Source organism: Aegilops tauschii, chromosome 3 (assembly GCF_002575655.3).
Source record: "Aegilops tauschii subsp. strangulata cultivar AL8/78 chromosome 3, Aet v6.0, whole genome shotgun sequence".
Taxonomy (NCBI): Eukaryota; Viridiplantae; Streptophyta; class Magnoliopsida; order Poales; family Poaceae; genus Aegilops; species Aegilops tauschii.
The window spans coordinates 41,316,217-41,336,204 of NC_053037.3; the positions used below are offsets into that span (position 1 = coordinate 41,316,217).

General features: G+C 45.3%; 2 protein-coding genes across 2 annotated transcripts; both read left to right on the forward strand.

Moving 5' to 3' along the window:
- Positions 1-1,788: 1,788 nt before the first annotated feature.
- On the forward strand, positions 1,789-2,566 carry LOC141042677 (uncharacterized). Its single transcript, XM_073511554.1, has 2 exons — positions 1,789-2,358; positions 2,474-2,566. The coding sequence occupies exons 1-2, from the start codon at positions 1,789-1,791 to the stop codon at positions 2,564-2,566; spliced, it is 663 nt and encodes a 220-aa protein (XP_073367655.1).
- A 2,227-nt stretch (positions 2,567-4,793) lies between these two features.
- LOC141042678 (uncharacterized) lies at positions 4,794-6,162 on the forward strand. Its single transcript, XM_073511555.1, has 4 exons — positions 4,794-4,939; positions 5,051-5,360; positions 5,458-5,543; positions 6,144-6,162. Exons 1-4 carry the CDS (start codon positions 4,794-4,796, stop codon positions 6,160-6,162), a joined length of 561 nt encoding a protein of 186 aa, XP_073367656.1.
- Positions 6,163-19,988: the final 13,826 nt, after the last annotated feature.

The window sequence follows — 19,988 nt, forward strand, 5'->3', positions numbered from 1 at the left end:
TCTCATCTGGTCCTTCCAGAAAAGCAGTATGTCAGAGTTTAGATCACTTGTTTAGATTTTCAAATGGTTTTTCTATTGCTTTAGAGAATGAAGTCGTTGTACCGGATCTGATGCTTCAATAACTATCAAATGAAAAACCTAAACATAAAATAGTAATAATTTAAATATCTTTTTCAAATCGTAGATACGGATCGGAGCATGCTGCTTACACATGTGCTTTTTACCTGGGAGAGAAGAAGAACGGGCGTCGACGGACGGAGATTGGGGTATGGGAAGTTTAGGGCAAGTACCCACGGCCAGCAAATCTACGAGAGAAGCACGACTTAGAAGTTCATCGAGAGACCCAATAAAAACTCTACAATAACTTGTTTGAAATGAGACTGTGTGCTAGGAAGAAGCTCGAACCCTAGAAGTAGGCGGACAGATAAGCCAGATGGGTTGTGATGGGAAGCTTAGGGCAAGCACCCACGGGCAGCAATCTACGAGAGAAGCGCGGCTTAGAAATTAATCGAGAGACCCAATAAAAACTCTACAATAACTTGTTTGAAATCAGATTGTGTGCGGGGAAGAAGCACGGACCCTAGGCTAGAAGCAGGGGACGGAGAAGGCAAGTGAGTTGTGATGTGGCCGAGGGAGTCGGAGCTTATTTAAATATAAAGCAGTCTTGAGAGAGCAAGAGTAGTAATGAGTGCTTCTTCTTTTATTTTTTATCCTGCGAAATGGAATGAATGTTGGTTTGTGGATGGTGTGCGTGCATTCCGAGGTGTTATGGGGACGTGAGACGTTTGACTCGTCAAGCTACCTCTCACTGTAGTTGTACAGCTGTGCTACTTCCCAGCGGAGTCTTCTACGTGCCTATCCTGCCTTGCATACTTTTTGTGAGGCACGGTTATACATGCTGAAAAGCATACTCGTGCTTCTGTGTTTTATTTTTTTAATCACATGTTTAGTCAGATATGGTTGGGTGTGTCTTTAGGAGAGGATCGGTGATGATGTTACTAGATGCACGGTCGTTGTAACAGGAGAGGCATGGTCGTTATGTCGGGGGATGCAAATTGACGGGAGGCATGATGGTTCCTAATGATAGGCACGTTTGCATCTGAAATCGAGTCACGGTTGACTCTGGTATTGCAATTTTTTTTGAGGCAGTTGTTGACCCAGGGGAGCCACTGTTTTTATGTACGCTGGCTTCAGGCGGGAATATGTATGGTAGCCCACGGTTATATGTATGTCAGAAGCATGGACGTGCTTTTGTTTTGGCAATGTTTCTGGTGGTACGCAGACATGGTCCGTTGATGTCACTGAGGTTTGTCTTTAACCAAAGTGGAGACACGCGTGTGGCTTTTGTTCTGGCCGAACCGTGCTTCTATTTTTGTTCACTCCCAGTGTAGTATTTGTACGACAGGGTCATCTCGTTTGCCTCTTTGCATTGTTCTCTCGGTCAAAAGATGTGCTGGTGACCGATGGGATGGCTATGTATTGTTAGTATTTATTGTGCTAGATACCGTGCTAGAGTTAATCTAGAGGCTCCTCGATTACAGCGTGGCAGTCGTGACTTTTGAAGTGCATCGTTTCACGAGCTGCAGAAGCACAATCGTCCATTCACCATTTCCGGTGCAATTAAATGGGCGCATGGTAACTGAGTCGTCTCTGCCCAAGGTTAAGTATTGGTCTATTCCTGGAGGTTATCGCGTCTTATTCTCTCAAGAGAAGTGCCAGTAGATCCCGTCATCCTCGCCTCGTACGAGAAGCACAGTCAAACTCCATTGTCGTCTCACCATCGCTTCCATGGACGACTTCAGGAACACTACTGAGCGTCTCTTTATAGATGCCGATGGTAATACCAAGCTCGAGGTGTTGTACACCAACGAGCCCTACAAGGTGGAGGAGATTCTTACCCTCTATGAGGAATGGCTGTGTGAGGACAGGTACAAGTTTGTTGGTCTTGATCTAGAGTACACACGAGAGGATCATTTTGATCGTAGTAGAAAAGTCGCTGTCATGCAACTGGCGATGCGCAAGCATGTTCTTGTCTATCACTTGTGCAAGGCCAGGACGGAGTGCGCTGCTCTAAAGGATTTCCTTCGGAACAAAGGTATAATTTTCGCTAGTGTCGACGTCAGGAACGATAGGGATGTTCTCGCAAACAATTTCCTCAAAATCCCAAGAGAGTGTCACATCAATCTTCAAGAAGAGCTCATGATCAAAGGAGGCAATCTAAGGGATTCCATGGAAGATTTGGCAGGAGCCGTCATAAACAAATCTTACTTGAGTATGAAGTCATCTTTCCCACAAGGTCTGCATGACTACTGGGAATGGAAGCCGCTTTCCCTTGAACACCTGAAATATGCGGCAATTGTAAGTGAACATTTCATTTTTTATGATTTTTTGTCGTTATATTTTTGTTTTACTGCAACAATAGTACTTTTTCCTCTTTACGTATATGTTCATTCTCATCCACTTTTCGTTTTAGGATGGGTATGTCAGCTACGAGCTCTACCGCCGAGTTCTGTCTATGAAGGACATGATGCATCCTCGTTGTCTTCCCGACCCCAGATGCCGTTGATGCTTCTGAGCAGAACTCCAACTGAGTAGAATGGTCACGGTGGTCTGAGCAGAATGGACTCCTGGAAGACTTTCATTTCTTTTTTTTTGTATAATTAATGAGTACTTTTAGTTCAAACCTATGGAGTACCGTCTCATGTTATGTGAATATAATTTCTTATGTTTTTCCATGTTACAAGTTCATTGTTGACGTTTGCGCAAGTTCATGTACTTTTAGAGAACCTGTTGAAGTGGTACATATGTATTGTTTGGGAGAAGCGCGCTTTGTGTTTGGCTTATATTCAGTGCCGTTTGTTAGTGTTTGTATTGTTGTATTTTACACGTTCGCACAAGAGAGGCACGTCTGCTAACGTACAAGGAAACATTTTAGTTTCTTGTCTTTGTGTGCTTTAGGACCGTGCCTCGAGAATCCGGACATCCGTGTCTGTTCAGGCTTCACTTCCGTGGCTTCTTTCTGTCTATGCATGTACCTCACGTGACACACGCCATGTCTGTACGTGCTGGTTTCACACGGCAGTTCCTCTTGACGCTACACAACCGTGCCTTTGCCACCACTCTTTTGTGCATCCAGGTGGTTTGTACCCGTGCCTAGAGAACTACGAGAAGCCGCAATTCTGTGTCTGTATACGCTTTAATTCCGTGTCTCCTGTACGTGCATTTGCGTGTCTCAGACGTCATGCTGGCTGTGAGGGGACGCATATGCATTGTTTGGGAGAAGTGTGTTTTTTGTTTGGCTTATATTCACCGCCGTTTGTTTGTGTTTGTATTGTTGAGTTTTACACATTCGCACAAGAGAGGCACGTCTGGTGACGTACGAGGCAACATTTTCAGTTTCCTGTCGTTGTGTTCTTCGGGGCCGTGCCTCTAGAAGCCCGGCATCCATGTCTGTGGAGGCTTCACTTCCGTGGCTTCTTTTCCGCTATTCATGTACCTCACGTGACACACGCGATGTCTCTATGTGGTGGTGTCACACGGCAGTTTCTCTTTAGACTACGCAACCGTGCCTCGAGAACGCCAATTCCAAAGCCGTACCTGTGCGCGAAAAGCCGCAATTCCGTGCCTGCATACGCTTCAGTTCTGTGCCTCCTGTACCTGCATTCGCTTGTCTTAGGAGACACGCTGGCTGTGACTCTACGTGCTTATGGTGCCAGACGCCCGTCCATGAGGGGATGCGGTGGCTGTGACTAGTCGTGCCTGTGCTTCTACACGCCCGTGCCTCTGGACACTTTAAAACTGTGGCTCTTTCACTTCTCCTGTTGATTCGCTGCTTGTATTTGATGTATCTCACGTGATACATGTCACGACTCTATGTGTCTGCGGTGTCACATGGCTGTCCCTCTTGAGGGTTTGCAACCGTGCCTCTCGAACAGAGTGTTCTTACCGATGCCTCTGCCACCTCTCTTTTTTGCATCCAGAGGATTTGTATCTAGAGGATTTGTACCTGTGCCTCGAGAATGCCAATTCGAAAACCGTGCTTGTGTGTCGGAGAAGCTGCAATTCCATGTCTGTACGCAGAGGGTGTGTAGCTGTGGCTCGAGAACGTCTATTGCAAGGCTGTATTCGTGCCTTGCCAAGCCGAAGTACGTGCTTGCAGAGGCTAAGTTTTCGTGCCTTTGTTGCCTGCATTCACGTGTTTCCGGCGAGTTGCTGTCTGTATCTCTACGTGCCTGTGGTGATACCCATGCCTGTGGAATAGACACGTATGTGCGTCGTGTGCCTGCATACCCGTGCCTGTGGGATAGACACGTATGTGCGTCTTGTGCCTACATACCCGGGCCTCACGTGAAACCAGCCTTGGCTGGCTGTTCGTTTGCTTCATTGGATTCTTCCGTCGGTGGTCTTTGTTCAAAGGAGGAATTGATGACCGATGTGCCGGCTGTTCGATGTGACTATTCAACGTGTCAGTTACCGTAAAATAAAGTTAGAGGCTCCTCGATTTCTCCACGGCATCAAATATTTGTGCACAGCCGTGACTTTACGAAGTGCATGGTTTCATGAGCTTCGGAAGCACATCTGTCTATTCGCTGTTCCTAGTTCACACGTTAATGCGCATTGTAACTCAAACGTCCCTCGCCAAGGTTAAATACTGGCCGTGTTTGCGAGGTCTCCACGTCGTATTGTAGCCACAGAACATCAGGCAGTTCCCATCCTCCTCCCCACTCCTCACCACTTCCCAACCTTGTCGCAGGGTCTCAGGAATATCCATTGGCACCTTGCTGCTCGCTGCCATGGACGACTTTTTGAACACCACCGAGTACCATGCGATAGTTGCCGATGGTAACACGAAGCTCGACGTGTGGTACACCAACGAGCCTGGCAAAGTGGAGGAGATCATTGCCTTGTATGAGGATTGGTTGCGCGAGGAGAAGCACAAGTTTGTTGGTCTTGGCATGGAGTTCACGCGAAAGGATTGTTACGGGCGTAGGAAAGTCGCCGTCATGCAACTGGCTATGCGGAATCTTGTTTTGGTCTATCACTTCTGCAGGGCCAGGACGGAGTGCCCTGCCCTGAAGGATTTCCTTGAGAATAGAGGTATAACTTTCTCTAGTGTGGGCGTCAGGAATATTAGAGATGCTCTTTTTCAAGATTTCATCAGAATTCCAGAAGGGTACCACATCGACATCCAAGAGAAGTTTATGATCAAAGGCGGCCAAGAAAGGGACTCCATGGAGGACTTAGCAGGAGCCATCATTGACAAATCTTATTCGAAGCTGGAGTCATCTTTTCCAGAACTTCTTCATCACTACTGGGATTGGAAGCCACTTACTTTTGATCACCTGAAATATGGAGCTACTGTAATTGAAGATTTCATTTTCATTAGTTTCTGCCTTTGTTGCTAGAACGGTACTTGTTTTTTTTGTATATTCATGTTTTCATTTGCTTTTCCTTTAGGAAGGGTATGTGAGCTATGAGCTGTATCGCCGGTTTCTGTCGATGAGGGACATCCTGCATCGTCACTGTCTTCCTGATCTCAGATGGTGAGGATGTTTCTGAGGAGTAGTCCAGGTGGAAGTGCTGGCAAGATGGATTGTGTGATGAATTGGTTATTTTATAGTTATTGTATGGGGTAATATTACATAGACTGATGAATTTGTAATTGTGGTGGTTTTATTTTGAACCGGATGGAGTTGACTAGTTTGGAAATTTAAGTTTATTTTCGTGATCATCTAAGTTTTTCTTGATTGGGTGCCTTCAAGAATATTTTGCTCTATGATTTTTTGCTACGAGTTGGTATAAGATGAGATGTATTAAGGGGAGCACTCAGATGTGCACTTTCGTGATTCTAGGCAGCGCACAGTCATCTGTTCAGGGAGACATTGTTTTTGTTTTAGGCAAGGCATGCTCTGGTGTTATTAGTTTGCTAGCTGCTTCAGTTCTTCTCTCAATATCACCACACTGACAGGTAGGGGCTTTACTTTTGCTTTGTGTTTGTACTGTGTTCGGCATGGTTGTTTTTATATTGAATATACGGTTGTGGTTGTGTGTTTGAAATGTTTTTATGTAGAGCTTGAGTGTGTTTAAGATTCTTCAGATTTTCTCACTGTGCTATCTGTTTCAATATATGTTGTCTGTTTTAGGGACGGTAATCCAGTGTGATACTTGCTGTGGGAGTATTGTGTTATCGACGGTTGCGTTTCTGTGTTTCAATTATTGTGGTGGTACTTTGATTTTGAAAGGCATGGCCGTGAAGGCATTGGATGCATTGTCGTATGTTTGGCAGAGGCGTTATCCTTCCTTTGGGTATTAAATTCGGAGAGGCATTGCGTTATGTTAGTTTGAGTCACTATCATGGTTGTATGTTCTGTAATATTTCTAGTTAGTCTACTAGTGAAGTCACGTTTGTCTAGTTAGTGAAGGCATGTCCTATGTTATGTTGAGTCAGAGTTCTGTCTGTTGTTCGCAAATGCTTTCTCTTACACGTTCGCTCGGAGAGGCATGTCTACGATGTTATTCAAAGGCACGGTCGTGCCTTTCTTTCGAAACGTTTGCTTTCACTTATTTGCTGAGGGAGACTCATCGTTGAAACTTGCGAGGTCACGAACCTTTTACAGTTGGAGTCACGGTCGTTCTTCTGTTTTGGTATTTTTTCAGTTTAGTTTTCTATCACAGAGGATGGTTCTTCTTTCGTTAACTTGAGCCACGGTCGTGCTTCCATGACTCATTGGCTTGGAGAGGAACCGATGTTAAGCTATCAAGAGGGGATGGTCCTGTGTTAACTGGTGGCGCACTTGTGTGTGTCAGCTTAGTTGTCCGTGGTAAGAGATGCACGTTATACGTGGACAAGAGGCACGAAAGTGCCTCTATGACCCACATTACTGGAGGTGAGTCATTTAGCAACATTACTGGAGGTGAGGCATTTAGCTCCTTCGTCAGATGCTGTGATGCAGTTGACTCCTATGTGTTGCAGCTATTTTTGTGTTGGTCCAAGATATCTCCTATGGATCCCATTAAACACAGCTGTAATTTTTCCAAAAGTTATAAACATGATATTCAAGACATCACTTCCTTGCACTAGAACACCACTCACTTCGAGTAGACATAATAAAAGAAACAACTGCAACACAGAGGAAAAACACTATCGATACGTAAGCATGGCTCCAGCTAAATTAAGGCACATTTAAGCAGTAGTCATCTTTTTCCAACTCTTCTTCTTTCACGCCGGATATTGTGTTTGTCGAGGACGATGCTCAGTGCCTCAAATACATGGCCTGTGTTGTAGTTGGATGTTATCATTTTGTAAGTTAGTTGTTCTCTCATCGGTTTCACATGGATCTGCAAACACATAACCGTGCAAACTGATAAAATTTATTGTAAAACGTAATGTTCAGTTGGTTGGATGAACATATGTTGATTTTTTGTCAATGAGACTGAACTTACTTTGTTGATAAAAAATGAATTATTATTCAAATTAATGAGCGGCATCAAATGCATGGTGTAAATAGCACTGTCATCCCTGAAAATTGAGAGCATAAATGTTAGTGATTAGAAGGTGAACAGTAGATATGGGATGTGTAGTGGAACAAAAAAATGCATTGTTTAAATGAGGTAGAGCTACAGATAAAAGAAACTCACTCTCTGTCTGAGTTGCATACACTCTGCACAGGTTTGACATGAAAGGAGGCCATGGTGTGAGGATGGTTGTTGTAAGCAGAATGGTAAGCTCTCTTGAAGTTTTCGATGACAATGTCCGAGTGCTCCTTTATACCGTCGCAATTGATATAAGGACAAAGAATTTCGAAGCGACGCATTGAAAGATTCACGATGATGAGGTAGATAAAATGTGGTTGTTTTCTCACATGTATTAAGACCTAAAATAATTAACAAGGAATAATATCATTGTAACAAGAAAAACTGGTAGAATTGAAGACGAACACTGGGCAGATAGAGTGAGTAGGGTGAACTCACGATGTTACATTTGTTGGGCAGTCTGTACCCAATAGTTTTTTCCACAATGTGTTCCTTGAGTAGTTCAATGCTTGCTCCTAGAACTTGAAATTTATCCTGCAGAAAATTGAAGCTGTGTCACTCAGTGTGGTAGTAGTAGTAAATGTGGTTTGTTATTATTATTTATGAGATGCAAGAACTTACAGAAGCGTCCATGTACATTATATCGCAATTTGCTAGAACACAGTCCACATCTTAGCGTGGAGCAACAATTAGCGATGTTTTTGCATACAGTTGGGCATAACCTTCGGAATAGGGTTATTTCAGCCAATTTTTGTAGATCATACGGCACAATTTTGCATACAGTTGGGCATAACCTTCGGAATAGCTATATTTCAGCAAATATAGCTAGGGCAATTTTGTTTAGGTATAAAAAACAGTAGCTACAATTTGTAAAAAGCATGAGCAACTGAAAAATCATCCTGAAATATAGCTAGGACAAACTTGAAGTAAATATTTCCTGAAGTAAATATTTTCAGTCATTACAAATATGATGATGCACCCTCAGGTTTGTCAGGTTCAGCTAAGAAAAACAAACACATGTAAAAGCGACAAGGATGGCTCTCAGCCAAACCAAAGCAAGCTATCCATGTAAGAGATCAGCTCACTCCAACAACTTTACTTAGTCTATTACAAAAACCAAACAATCTCTTTCTGAAAGCGACTGTCGTTTAAAAGAAGCTCATCACACAATCAACTTCCAGCGTAGCTCGAAACTTTTTCAATCTTCAATTCTTTGCATACATTGGCACACACCCGACGTTCGTGAAACATCTCGGATGCCACCAGCAGTAACCTGCGCGTCCCTGCTACTGCTACCTTCAGATTGCACAAGTCAATTCTCTGTTTTATTTGCTTTAACATAACGGAATAACTAATGGTGGCTGCCTAATGATGACAGACTAAGTTTCTGATTTATTTTGTTATAGAAGTGTAGATTCATTGGTAGCAATTGTTTTCAGTGTCTCATGTTGCTTGTAGTGTTTTGTCCAAAATGTTGAATGATACTGCTCGGAGATGCATATATTGTTTCACCTCTTCACATGCCAATGTATTTTCCATGTTGTGATGGAGGCCTTTTTTGCCTTGTCCACCCGAGAGGCCCTTGAGTTTGCCGGAATGTCGATTAACTTCCGTTCCGGCAAATTCGGGTACTCCATATGTCCTATTTTCAGCAAAGGTCATGCTGAAATTTTCCGTGAATTTTAGCATGACTTTGCTAAAAATAGGACATATGGGGTACTTGTGACTAATGCATGGGCCGGGGTATCTTAGTAGGTAATTAAGTAGGATCAAGTGCCCCGGCGTACTTGTGACTAATGCATGGCTTTTAGGGTGCCTCGGTGTCGATAAAAACCGAAATGATGAAAGCTTAGGCTTTTAGGGTGCCTCGGCGTCGAAAAACCCTCAATGATAAAAGCTTAGCTTTTAGGATGCCTCGGTGTCGACAAACCCTAAATGATGAGACCATGATCTTGTTCCTTGACAATAACCAACTTTTTGACCAAACTTTGTTCCTATTTAGAGAGAAACATGGCCAACAACGATGAGGCCGGGGGTTCGGGCGTCAAGCCATTCTGGAAGCTGTCCTAGGAGATGGAGGAACAACCTCACTTGTATGAGGACGCCGCCTTCCCCACCGATCCTGAGACCACTGATGGTACCGCCGAGGATGACCCCACTGATGCCACCACTGATGGTGCCGCCGAGGATGCCACCACTGATGATGGCGGCGCACGCACAGATGGCAGCCAACTGAAGAGGCAACGGAAGGACCGGCGCCCGACCGTGCTCCGCACCCTCAAGGAGGAAGTTACTGAAGCGGACTCCGACGGGAATCCAACGGCGCCCGAACGAATAGTCAAGGGGTACTCGCTTCAGCTCGGGTGCATTCTCCGGAGCACCGTCTCGATCAACACCGAGAACCTGAGGCATCCTGACCGAGGGAATTTGCGCAACCTCCTCTTCACGAAGCTGCACGAACGATACAAGTTCCCCGCTGAATTTGAAAACACAAGCCTCAAAGGGAATAAAGTGAACAATGCTGCCCTCACGAAGATGAGCAAGGCCCTGTCTACTTGGAAAAGCAATGTGAAGAGAATGATCGAGAAAGGTGAGAGTTATGAGAAGATCAAGGAGAAAAATCCTTCGATCACCGAAGATGACTACAACGACTTCAAGATCAATTGCTTGAGTACCGCAAACTCTGAATCAAGTAAGTGGGGGAAAGAAATGCGGGAGCTGAACTTAGGGGAACACACACTCGGTCCCGGCGGTTACAGAGTGGCGGAGCCTATATGGGACAAGGAGGAGGCGGACCATGCCGAGCAAGGCCTACCGCCCCTCTTCGATAAATACGGTGACAAGCAGACTAGGAACTTTGTCAGGGCCCGGTACAAGAAGGACCCGAAAACAAAGGAGCTTACCACGGATCCGAAGACCAGGGCGCTTGAGCTTGTTCTGGTAAGGAATACACCCCCGCGTAATTAGCTCCATATGGTTGCATTCTAATTAATGAAGCCAAATTTCTAAATGGTTCACATTCCTTCCGCAGGCGACTGAAAGCAGTAGCGCGGGGTCGACTAAGAGCAACCCTTGGGACACCACTCTAAATAGGGCGTTGAATGTAATGAAGAACAAGGATAAGCTCAGTAAGCCGACGTCAGCTGGTCGTGTGGCCGGCAAAGGCTTGTCGACAAAATGGTCGTCATACTATAACACTGCTGGGCGAAAGGAGAAAAAGACCAGCTCGGAAAGCCAGGCGTACGAGGTTCAAGAACTCAGGGCACAGGTGGCGCGGATTCCGGAGATTGTCCAAGAGCAAGTGCAACAACAACTCGGAGCGACGATCACCGCCATTGTGCCTACCTTGATCCAGGGGATTAGTGCGTGGATTGCGGGCGGCCAACAGGGGCCGCCCCCGATTCCTAGCTTCACGGCCAGCAACTCGCAGAACGCGATGGCGGGGCCATTGGTGTCTCCGGCGGAGGCGGCATTGGTGTCTCCGACGCCGGCACGGGAGCTTAATGCACCCGGGTGTACGCCGGCCGGGACCTCTGCAGCAAGCGGCCCCTCCGTCAACTGCGCGCCCGCCGTTGGTGGTGCCTCGACATTAGCCGAGCTCGACGCCATCATCACGGTAACTAATTAAGCCTCTCTCGGCCGAGGACTTCATCTCCTTGCCTTTGACTGGGCATCCCTAACGCCCTACATGTTTTCGCAGGGCGCCGCCGACGTTCCGTGCACTCTCCTGCACTTCGTGAACAACGAGTTGGTCGATGTCGCCAAGGGCAAAATCGTTCAACCGGGCAACCCCTTGTTCCACGGTACCCAGATGCCACCCAACTTGTTTAGGGTTCAACTGGTTCGGGTGCTGCCAGGCTGCGACGAGTTGTTACCTCCGATTCGACCCATCGGGGCCGACGATGATGACGTGATGACCCTCAGCGCCTGCCTGAGCTGGCCCCTGCTTTGGCCGAAGAGCCAGATTCGTTTGGGGGCGGGGGACACCACCCCAAAGACAACACCGCCAGTCGTGCCGGCGCCAAGTCGGCCCCATGGCAAGACCGCCGCAACGGTGCCGGACATCCCTATGCCACTGGATCCAAACATGCATATGGCACAGGATCAGAACGACGACGACGATACATTTGCCAACGTCGATCAGTACTTTGCCGATCATGGGTACGGTGACGACTTCATGGGGCCTCCTTCTCAAGAACCCAACCCAACAAAAGACGTGTGCGATCTAGCTGGTACCGCGGAGAAGCCAAGTTGCAACAGGCGTCGTCTACAGTTCAGCTCTCAGGAGACGCCTCCAGCTGCCGACTTCACCGAGCCTCAGATAGGCGAGGTGCGAAATATGATCAGCCCCAACACACTCAAGAAGGCGGTCTGTGAGCAGAACTCGGTCCCATTACAGGAGAAGAAGAAGGCACGCAAAAGAAAGACTAACAAGGGTGCGGGCAAGCCGGCACCGAGTACGATCCGTGCTCAGGACGGGCCACCTTCAACTGAGGATATCTCGAGGAGGGTGCATGTGGCGGGTAGGCCGATGCTACCGAGAAATATGCTCGATGCTGCAACCGGTGCTATGCGGAGTCTGCATGACAGTGTTCTTTCTTTGGAGAAGCGGCGTCTCGGAGAGAAGGATGTGGCATACCCGGTTTTCGCGGCCAAGGTGCCAGAGGGCAAGGGCTTTGTGGATAACTCCATCGGGGGTACGATCGTCCTGCGGTTTGATGACATCCACGCTATGTTGAACCTTCATCCGCTGCACTACACCTTCGTTCGGCTATTTTCGCTGAGTATGGAGATGCGGATCATTCGCGACAAGACCCCGGACATCGTGATAGTCGACCCCTTCTACATGCGTGCCAAGATCTTGGGCAGCGCTGGGGACCGGCAAGTCGCGAGTTCTTACCTCGAAGGCGTCATTCTGGCAAACCAAGATAAGGATAACTTCCTCGTGCCTTACTTTCCCGAGTAAGTCCTCCCCTCAACCGCCCCGTAACATATGAATTCTTAGATTTCGATCGTTTTTCTTTTAACATTCCGTGTTTTCTGCAGTGACACACATTGCACGCTCATCCTCCTAAGCCCCAAATATTCCATGGCCACGTATTTCGACCCGGACCGTCAGTCGAACGTAGACTACACAAATGTCAAGAAGGTTCTTGATGATGTTCTCCCCGGCTACGTCAAATCTGGAGGCACCTTCACCAGGCCTATTCGTAAGTACGGCAAGCACGTGTTCTCCCACAATACGACGTTCTGCTGCGTCAAGCAGCCGCCTGGCGGTCAGAAGGGTGCCTACTACGCCATCCATCACATGCGGGCGATCGTACGGGACCATCATCAACTTCTGCTACCGAGTAGACTCAAAGATTGGGCCGTGAGCGTGTCGGCAATCCAGGACGCGGACATCAGACAAGAATTCTTTCGCATCCAGTCGGAGTTTGCGGAAATCATCCATCAAGATGTCCTTCGTACCTCGGGGCAGTTCTACCTCAGAAATCAACCATCCAACAGTGACATCGACACAATCCTACAAATGCAGGCTGACAACGCCCGTTGTTTCATGACTCCCACGATAGACGGCGGCTTCATCCATGCTCCGGTCCCTTGAGTCGAGTCAAAAGCAGTGATGCTGTGTCTAGTTCTGAAACATCGATTGGCTCATGTTGTAATTAAACTTTAATGAACTTGTAGTATGTCTCTTTGGTTTCGAGAGTCGTTCAACTTACATGTAATCGATGCTATTAATGTCTTGCTTTTCTCTTCCGATCGTTCTGTTGCATACTTATATATTGCTTATGTATTGTCTGTGAATTGGTACTAACGTTTCGTTTGGCTACTGCATAGCGATGCCGTGGTATGTCGTGTACAAGGGTAAGGTTCCTGGAGTCTACGACGACTGGGAGGAGTGTCAGAGACAGGTTCACCGATTCAGCGGTAACAGTTACAAAGGGTACGCCACTAGGGCCGAGGCCGAATCTAGATACGCCCACTATCTAGCGGGAGAGGGGAGGGAGCGTTGGAGGAACCGGATGAAGACGAGTTTCATCATGATGATGCTCATCGTGATGACCGCAGCTCTCTTCTATGTGATGGTAGTTTAGATGATCGATATCGACTTGTAATGTGAAGACAAACTCGCGGTCTCGAGACTTGTAATATAATGTTCTATCTTTGTTCGGTCTTTTCAATTCGGAGACTAATATGATGAATTGTATTCGGAGACTAAAATGATGAATTGTATTCAGAGACTAATCTTCTATTGTATTCGATGAATCTGTTGTTGATGTGTGCTGTCTATATTTTGTCCAATTATACATTTTGTAACCTGTGCAAAAAACAGAAAATAAAAAAATAAAAAAACCTAATATTCATACTAATGGCGCATCACATCATAGTGCGCCATTAGTATGCCAAAGGATACTAATGGCGCATCACTAAACAGTGCGCCATTAGTATGCCAAAGTTACTAATGGCGCATCCTGTTGTTGTGCGCCATTAGTATGCCAAAGCACCTGGGTATAGATGGCCCCCTGGGAGGCATACTAATGGCGCACTGTTGTATATACTAATGGCGCATCTGGGGTGCGCCATTAGTAAAATATACTAATGGCGTGGTACTAATGGCGCACCACTAATGCACCATTAATGGCCAAATTAGGTGCGCCATTAGTAGGCCTTTTCCTAGTAGTGATGTTGAGTAAGCGTCGACCACGAATGAGTTGATATATCCGTATACCTTCATTGACAAACCTAAAGTTCGATGATCGGCCCAACGCCGATCGACGAAGAATATCCTCTTGCTGTAAAAAAAAACAAATGAATTTTAAATCGTAAGATTTTCTTTTTTAACATAAGAGGAAATGATTAGTATTCAATTACAATAGCAGAAGAATCGAGCCGAAACACTTGAATATGATAGCTTCAGGCAGAATATATTGCATTAGCAGACCAAAACTTTACTGTAACAGGAACAACGAATTCATTACCTATCATTTTGCTTGACACCAGGCGTATTGTCGACGATTGTTTCATACACTTCTTTCTCCTGCATTGTAGAGTCTCTTATTTCCAAAAGTTGGCAGTGATCTTGATGGTCATTCCCTTGGTCAGTGAATCGAGTCTGTTCTAGCTGAGAATGATGTTAATGAGGCTGGAAGACATGACCACCAGAGTTCAATTGACCATTACTAAGTTGCAGACGACCTTCATTATAATTGGTGTTTCTTTTGAACATTATGCGTTGTGGTTGGTGCTGCATGCGCAGTTCTAATGTTCTGACAGTTGGATCACTGGTTGAGCTTGAAGGAATATCTGTTGGAAAATGTTGGAGAGGATGGCCCGAATACTGCATGCTGTTGAACTGTTGTTGCAAGGCACTGTAACTTTTCCCATTAGACTGGCCTCTGTGTGGTTGCTGATTGTTCTGCTCTTGAGGTTGGCGTTGTTCGCACCGTGTAGTGCTGTTATTCTGAGCATCATTGTGTTGGGGGTAGTGGGCATCACAGACAGTGGTTTGTTGCTGGTACTGCTTGTGACTTTGGTTGTTCATCGCATATGGTGAGCGTTGGCTATTGTTTGAACCGCCGTTATTCTGAGCACCCGGATGTCAGTAGAAGTGGTTTTTGATACTAGGAGCTGGTTGGTTGTAGTGTTGGGACAAGGGAGTTGCCGGTAAACTTTGGGACAAGACAGTTTGAGTTAAACCTGTAGAGTATGACGTATCAAAGGCCTGTGTGAGGTGGCTACCGCCTGACATTGATCCTGATCTGCTGGGTATAGGTGGCTCTGTATAGTTAGAAAGGGAAGATCTAGCTGACGAGCTTGAATTCTTGGCCAAGTGTGAGACAGTATCAGGTTGGCATTGTTGTGATGCTACTTGGTTATGAAAGGGTTGTTTCTTTTTTTGTTCAATGACTCTGTCAAGTTGTTCATAGATAGATGGGTCAGACCATATTTGATCATCATCAATGAATCCAAAATCAAGGAGGCCTGTGCGGTTGTCAGCATGTAGAGACTGGTTGTTTGCAGTTTCTGTTGAATTATGTGGAGGCTCCAGTATCCTAACTCTTTTCTTAGGAGGCGCCGTACTGTTGTTACCTGGATCTTCTGACTGCTGTAAGGACCTCTTGTGAGCTGCCATTTGTTGTTCCGGTTCTGGCGGATGTGCGCTTGTGTTAATAGGGACGCTGTCTGTGGGATCAATAGGTGGTTGCTTCGTACATTGTTCATGTTCTTCTGCAATGTTATTGTCTTCTGCATCGACAGATGCTGCAGCAACCAGTGGAGCATCACTAGTGGATGGAATTGCTTTTCCCGTGTCCAGTACTGAGCCAGAACCGCTGGCAGAATCACTGGAGACTTCTACTGTAGGAGCAAGGGAGGAAGTAGCTCTTGTGCGTTCTGTTTCAGCAATGTTGTTCTCGTCACTCAAAGGTGAAATAAGATGGACCTTATCTTCCGGCAGCGAAGAGAATGTTGTCCAGTGACATTGTTTGATTTTTGTGCAGGTTGGGATACAGTGAGGCTCTTTGTGTTGGTTGAAGAGTTGTTGTGAGCGCTGTCAGAACTGCTGGACCGTGCAGCAGTTGGTGACGTTTTCCCAATGTGATAAACAGGTGCTCCAAGTGTATCTGTTGAGATTGGATCAGTCAGTAATTGTTTGTCAACTGCAGACTGCGAGGCTGATGTTTCTGTTGCAGTGGGTTTTGCTGTTTCCTTCAAGACTTTTTCCAGTCGGCTTGTGAGAGAGTTGTGTTCTGCAGATCCTCCAGCAGAATTTTGGGTTTCAATCGGTACTGAACACTCAAACGAATTTTCACCTGTCATTATAATTGCCCCACTCTCCAGCATCTCAGATGTTGACACGAAGGGCTCATGAACCAGCAAGCCATCAAGGCAGTTTTGCAGATGGTTATGCACTTTGTCCAGATGAATCTTGGCTTCTTCATCAATGTCCTCTTTATTTTGGTCGATCCTGTTCACCTCCAGTAGCAACTTAATATGGGTTGATGATTTTAGGCATGAAGATAGATGAATTTGGGACTGCTCTTTATCGTACGGATTCTGGGATTCTAGGTGAGGGGTATCGCAGCAACCCTTTAAATTTTCCAGGGAGTATGATGTGGCGTGAAGGACACTGGTCGAGGCACTGCTGGAAGAACTTTGACTGCTTGCCATGCTAGAACTTGGAAGCGTAGAATATGTTGAAGGGAGTGATGAAAAAGTTTCTTTTTCATTCCAGTTGTCCCGTTGCAAGTTACAATAAACGCCCCAGTCGCAGGTCTTGGTTTCTTTTGTACTAAGCTCCCTACCAAGTGAAAGGAGCTTCTCCAATTTCTGCTCGATGACTGGTTGAAACCGTGAGAAAAGTTCTGTGTACATTTCATTGATAACTTTGGCAATTTTAACCTTGGCCTGGAATTGAAACAAAAACCATCAGAAATTATTAATACCGAGAATGAAAATAAGTTATTAATACCAAAAAATGAAAAATATCTTGTGAACTACTGTACGTTCTGTCAAGAATTGCAGAATCACACATGATATGCTGCGGGAAGCGCGGCTAACAAGGTCCATGAATCATGGTCAACACAATCCTTGAAAGGGCACACCTGACATATTGTACGAAGCATGGTTGACCTACCGCCACAGGGAAGCACTTCTAGTTTTAACACAAAAGCACAACTAACGTACTATACGAAGCACTTCTATGTTTAACACAAAAGCACAGCTAACGTACTATTCGAAGCACTTCTATATTTAACACAAAGGCACAACTAACGTCCTGTAGGAAGCACTTCTGGTTTTAACACAAAAGCACAGATAACGTCCTATAGGAAGCACTTCTAGTTTTAACACAAAAGCACATATAACGTACTATAGGAAGCACTTCTGGTTTTAACACAAAAGCACAACTAACGTACTATAGGAAGCACTTCTATATTTAACACAAAAGCACGGCTAACGTCCTGTAGGAAGCACTTCTAGTTTTAACACAAAAGCACATCTAACGTACTATATGAAGCACTTTTATATTTAACACAAAAGCACAGCTAACGTACTATTCGAAGCACTTCTATATTTAACACAAAGGCATAGCTAACGTCCTGTAGGAAGCACGTCTGGTTTTAACACAAAAGCACAGATAACGTCCTATAGGAAGCACTTCTAGTTTTAACACAAAAGCACAGATAACGTACTATAGGAAGCACTTCTGGTTTTAACACAAAAGCACAACTAACGTACTATAGGAAGCACTTTTATATTTAATAGAAAATCACAGCTAACGTACTATAGGAAGGACTTCTATATTTAACACAAAAGCACGGCTAATGTCCTGTAGGAAGCACTTCTAGTTTTAACACAAAAGCACAGCTAACGTACTATAGGAAACTGTCTGGATGACCACGAAAGGACAGCTAACATCCTATATGAAGCACTTCTAGTTTTAACACAAAAGCACAACTAACGTACTATAGGAAACTGTCTGGATGAACACAATAGGACATATATCTGTTTCATAAAAACTTAGGGAACATCATTTCAAACATAAAATCAGGTGCAGAAGCTGGAAATCCCTTACGGAACAAAGTTTTTCTTGAGGCACCAATTCTTCTATGTAGGCTTCTAGGCTGGGACTCATTTGGAAAAATGGTGCCTGAAAGCCAGGCGGTGGTTGGAAAGGCGTGCGCCTAATGTCTTTCAGCTGCCATGTGGAAGGAAACAATCACAGTCAAGGCAAATTAATACATGGCAGCTAAGTCATTATGTTGAGTCGAAAACTTCGCGAAAGGAAAATGATGAAAAGTTGACTCACCGTGTGTTTCCCAAAAATTCGTCCTCTGTTGACAGGCTGTCTATGTTAGCATAATTCTTAATGGCCTCTGTGTCCCACATGACAAGTCTTGCAGGAGTGTCAGGTTCCAGGTCCATAATCTTCGTATCCAGGTACTCAAAATACGTTATCTGCAAGTGGGGAAGAGGTAAAAATTAATCATGTTCTTGTAGCTGCTTGTGGGTATAAAGAAATTTACAAGTTAGTGAACGAACCACTGGAATCAGGAGGCAGCCACACAGGGCGCCTGCGAATCCTTTGTCCTTGAAGGTCTGGAGTGATGCCACCAGTTTCTCTGTGACAGCATTGGACCAATCATATGATGATATGTTACTTGCTGGTCCTTCTAGAGCGGCTAAGTAGTCGGGGCTAACGCAATCATATGTCATTGGGCATAGAAATACCGCTGTTGCAAACATCATGAAAACCCGTTGAAACACTTCTCCTGTCAGCTCTGGGGTTATGAGATCAGTTAACTCTTTGATGTTTGGAGCGTGCCCAGCACACCGAGTTTCAGACTTAACCTGACATCTGAAAGCTTCTGAGCATTTTCTAGGGATAATCTGCCCGCCCAGTGGAATTCCTAAGATCCAGGGCATGGTGTACGAGTTGATAAGGAATCTGTATCCACTAGGTAGTATGAAATACCTCGAAGGGCAATCAAAATAGCCGACAAGCCAGCGAACGAAACACCTTGGAAGCTCGCGACAGCACAGATCTAGAAGGTATCCAAAACCAATATCTCTGACAAGCTGCTTTTGTGGTTCTGTTAGCTTTTCACAGACAGTAATGAATTTCTGGAAGCTAAGTTTTGTGCTGAACTCTTCTTCATATTCACTCATTGTAACAGCTCTATGGACAAAGATAAGAAATGACCTTTAGCAAATGTATTGTTGAACCACATACTTTTCTGGCAGAAGCTTACATATAAACGCCGAGTCAGCAAAACAGAGACAAATATTTAAGCCGTGATTAAAAATGCAGCTAGAATGAGAGGTATTGATTTCCAAAGAAATTTCAACGACAGACGCGAGATGCATGATAAGAAACACCTACTTCGAGGCAACAAGCTGCTTCTTTGTCCTGTACTCCTCAACAAGCTTTTTGTGCACTGCACGTTTTAACTCGATCCTTAGTCTCTCTGTCTCTAGTTGGTCATGAACCATGAAATCTTGGGTGACAATCTCCGTGCCATCGACAGACTGAGACTGAGTCTCCGATAGCTGTGGGGTGGAGTCCATCTCATCGACTCTACATAAGAGGTCATGAGACGTTATCGTTACCAGGTCAGCCATGTAAGACAGTTGTTAGCAGTCCATGTGAGACCATCATTAACAGGCTGGTTAGCTAAGACGGATTCTAACTTTGAGTTAGTAACTGCTTTGAAAAACGGACGTAAGTCCTTTGGATCTCTGCTATAGATTGCAGATCTATACAATCATTTGACCTATGTCCTATTGTTAGGGATCAGGATAGTGAATTTTGACTGCAGTTTCATTGAGCTCTGCAACTAATATAATCTGTGGTCACGAGAGTGCTTAAGTTTTGCATGGCTGGAGATATAACTCAACTTAGCAAAACCACGATGCAAGCATGGAGTTGGCATGATTACAGTGAGGTCAGC

Coding starts and splice junctions, on each gene's coding strand:
- LOC141042677 (XM_073511554.1), top strand. CDS start 1,789: ATGGACGACTTCAGGAACACTACTGAGCGTCTCTTTATAGATGCCGAT. Junction 2,359..2,473: donor ACCTGAAATATGCGGCAATT/GTAAGTGAACAT, acceptor TTTTCGTTTTAG/GATGGGTATGTCAGCTACGA.
- LOC141042678 (XM_073511555.1), top strand. CDS start 4,794: ATGGACGACTTTTTGAACACCACCGAGTACCATGCGATAGTTGCCGAT. Junction 4,940..5,050: donor TTGCGCGAGGAGAAGCACAA/GTTTGTTGGTCT, acceptor TCACTTCTGCAG/GGCCAGGACGGAGTGCCCTG. Junction 5,361..5,457: donor ACCTGAAATATGGAGCTACT/GTAATTGAAGAT, acceptor CTTTTCCTTTAG/GAAGGGTATGTGAGCTATGA.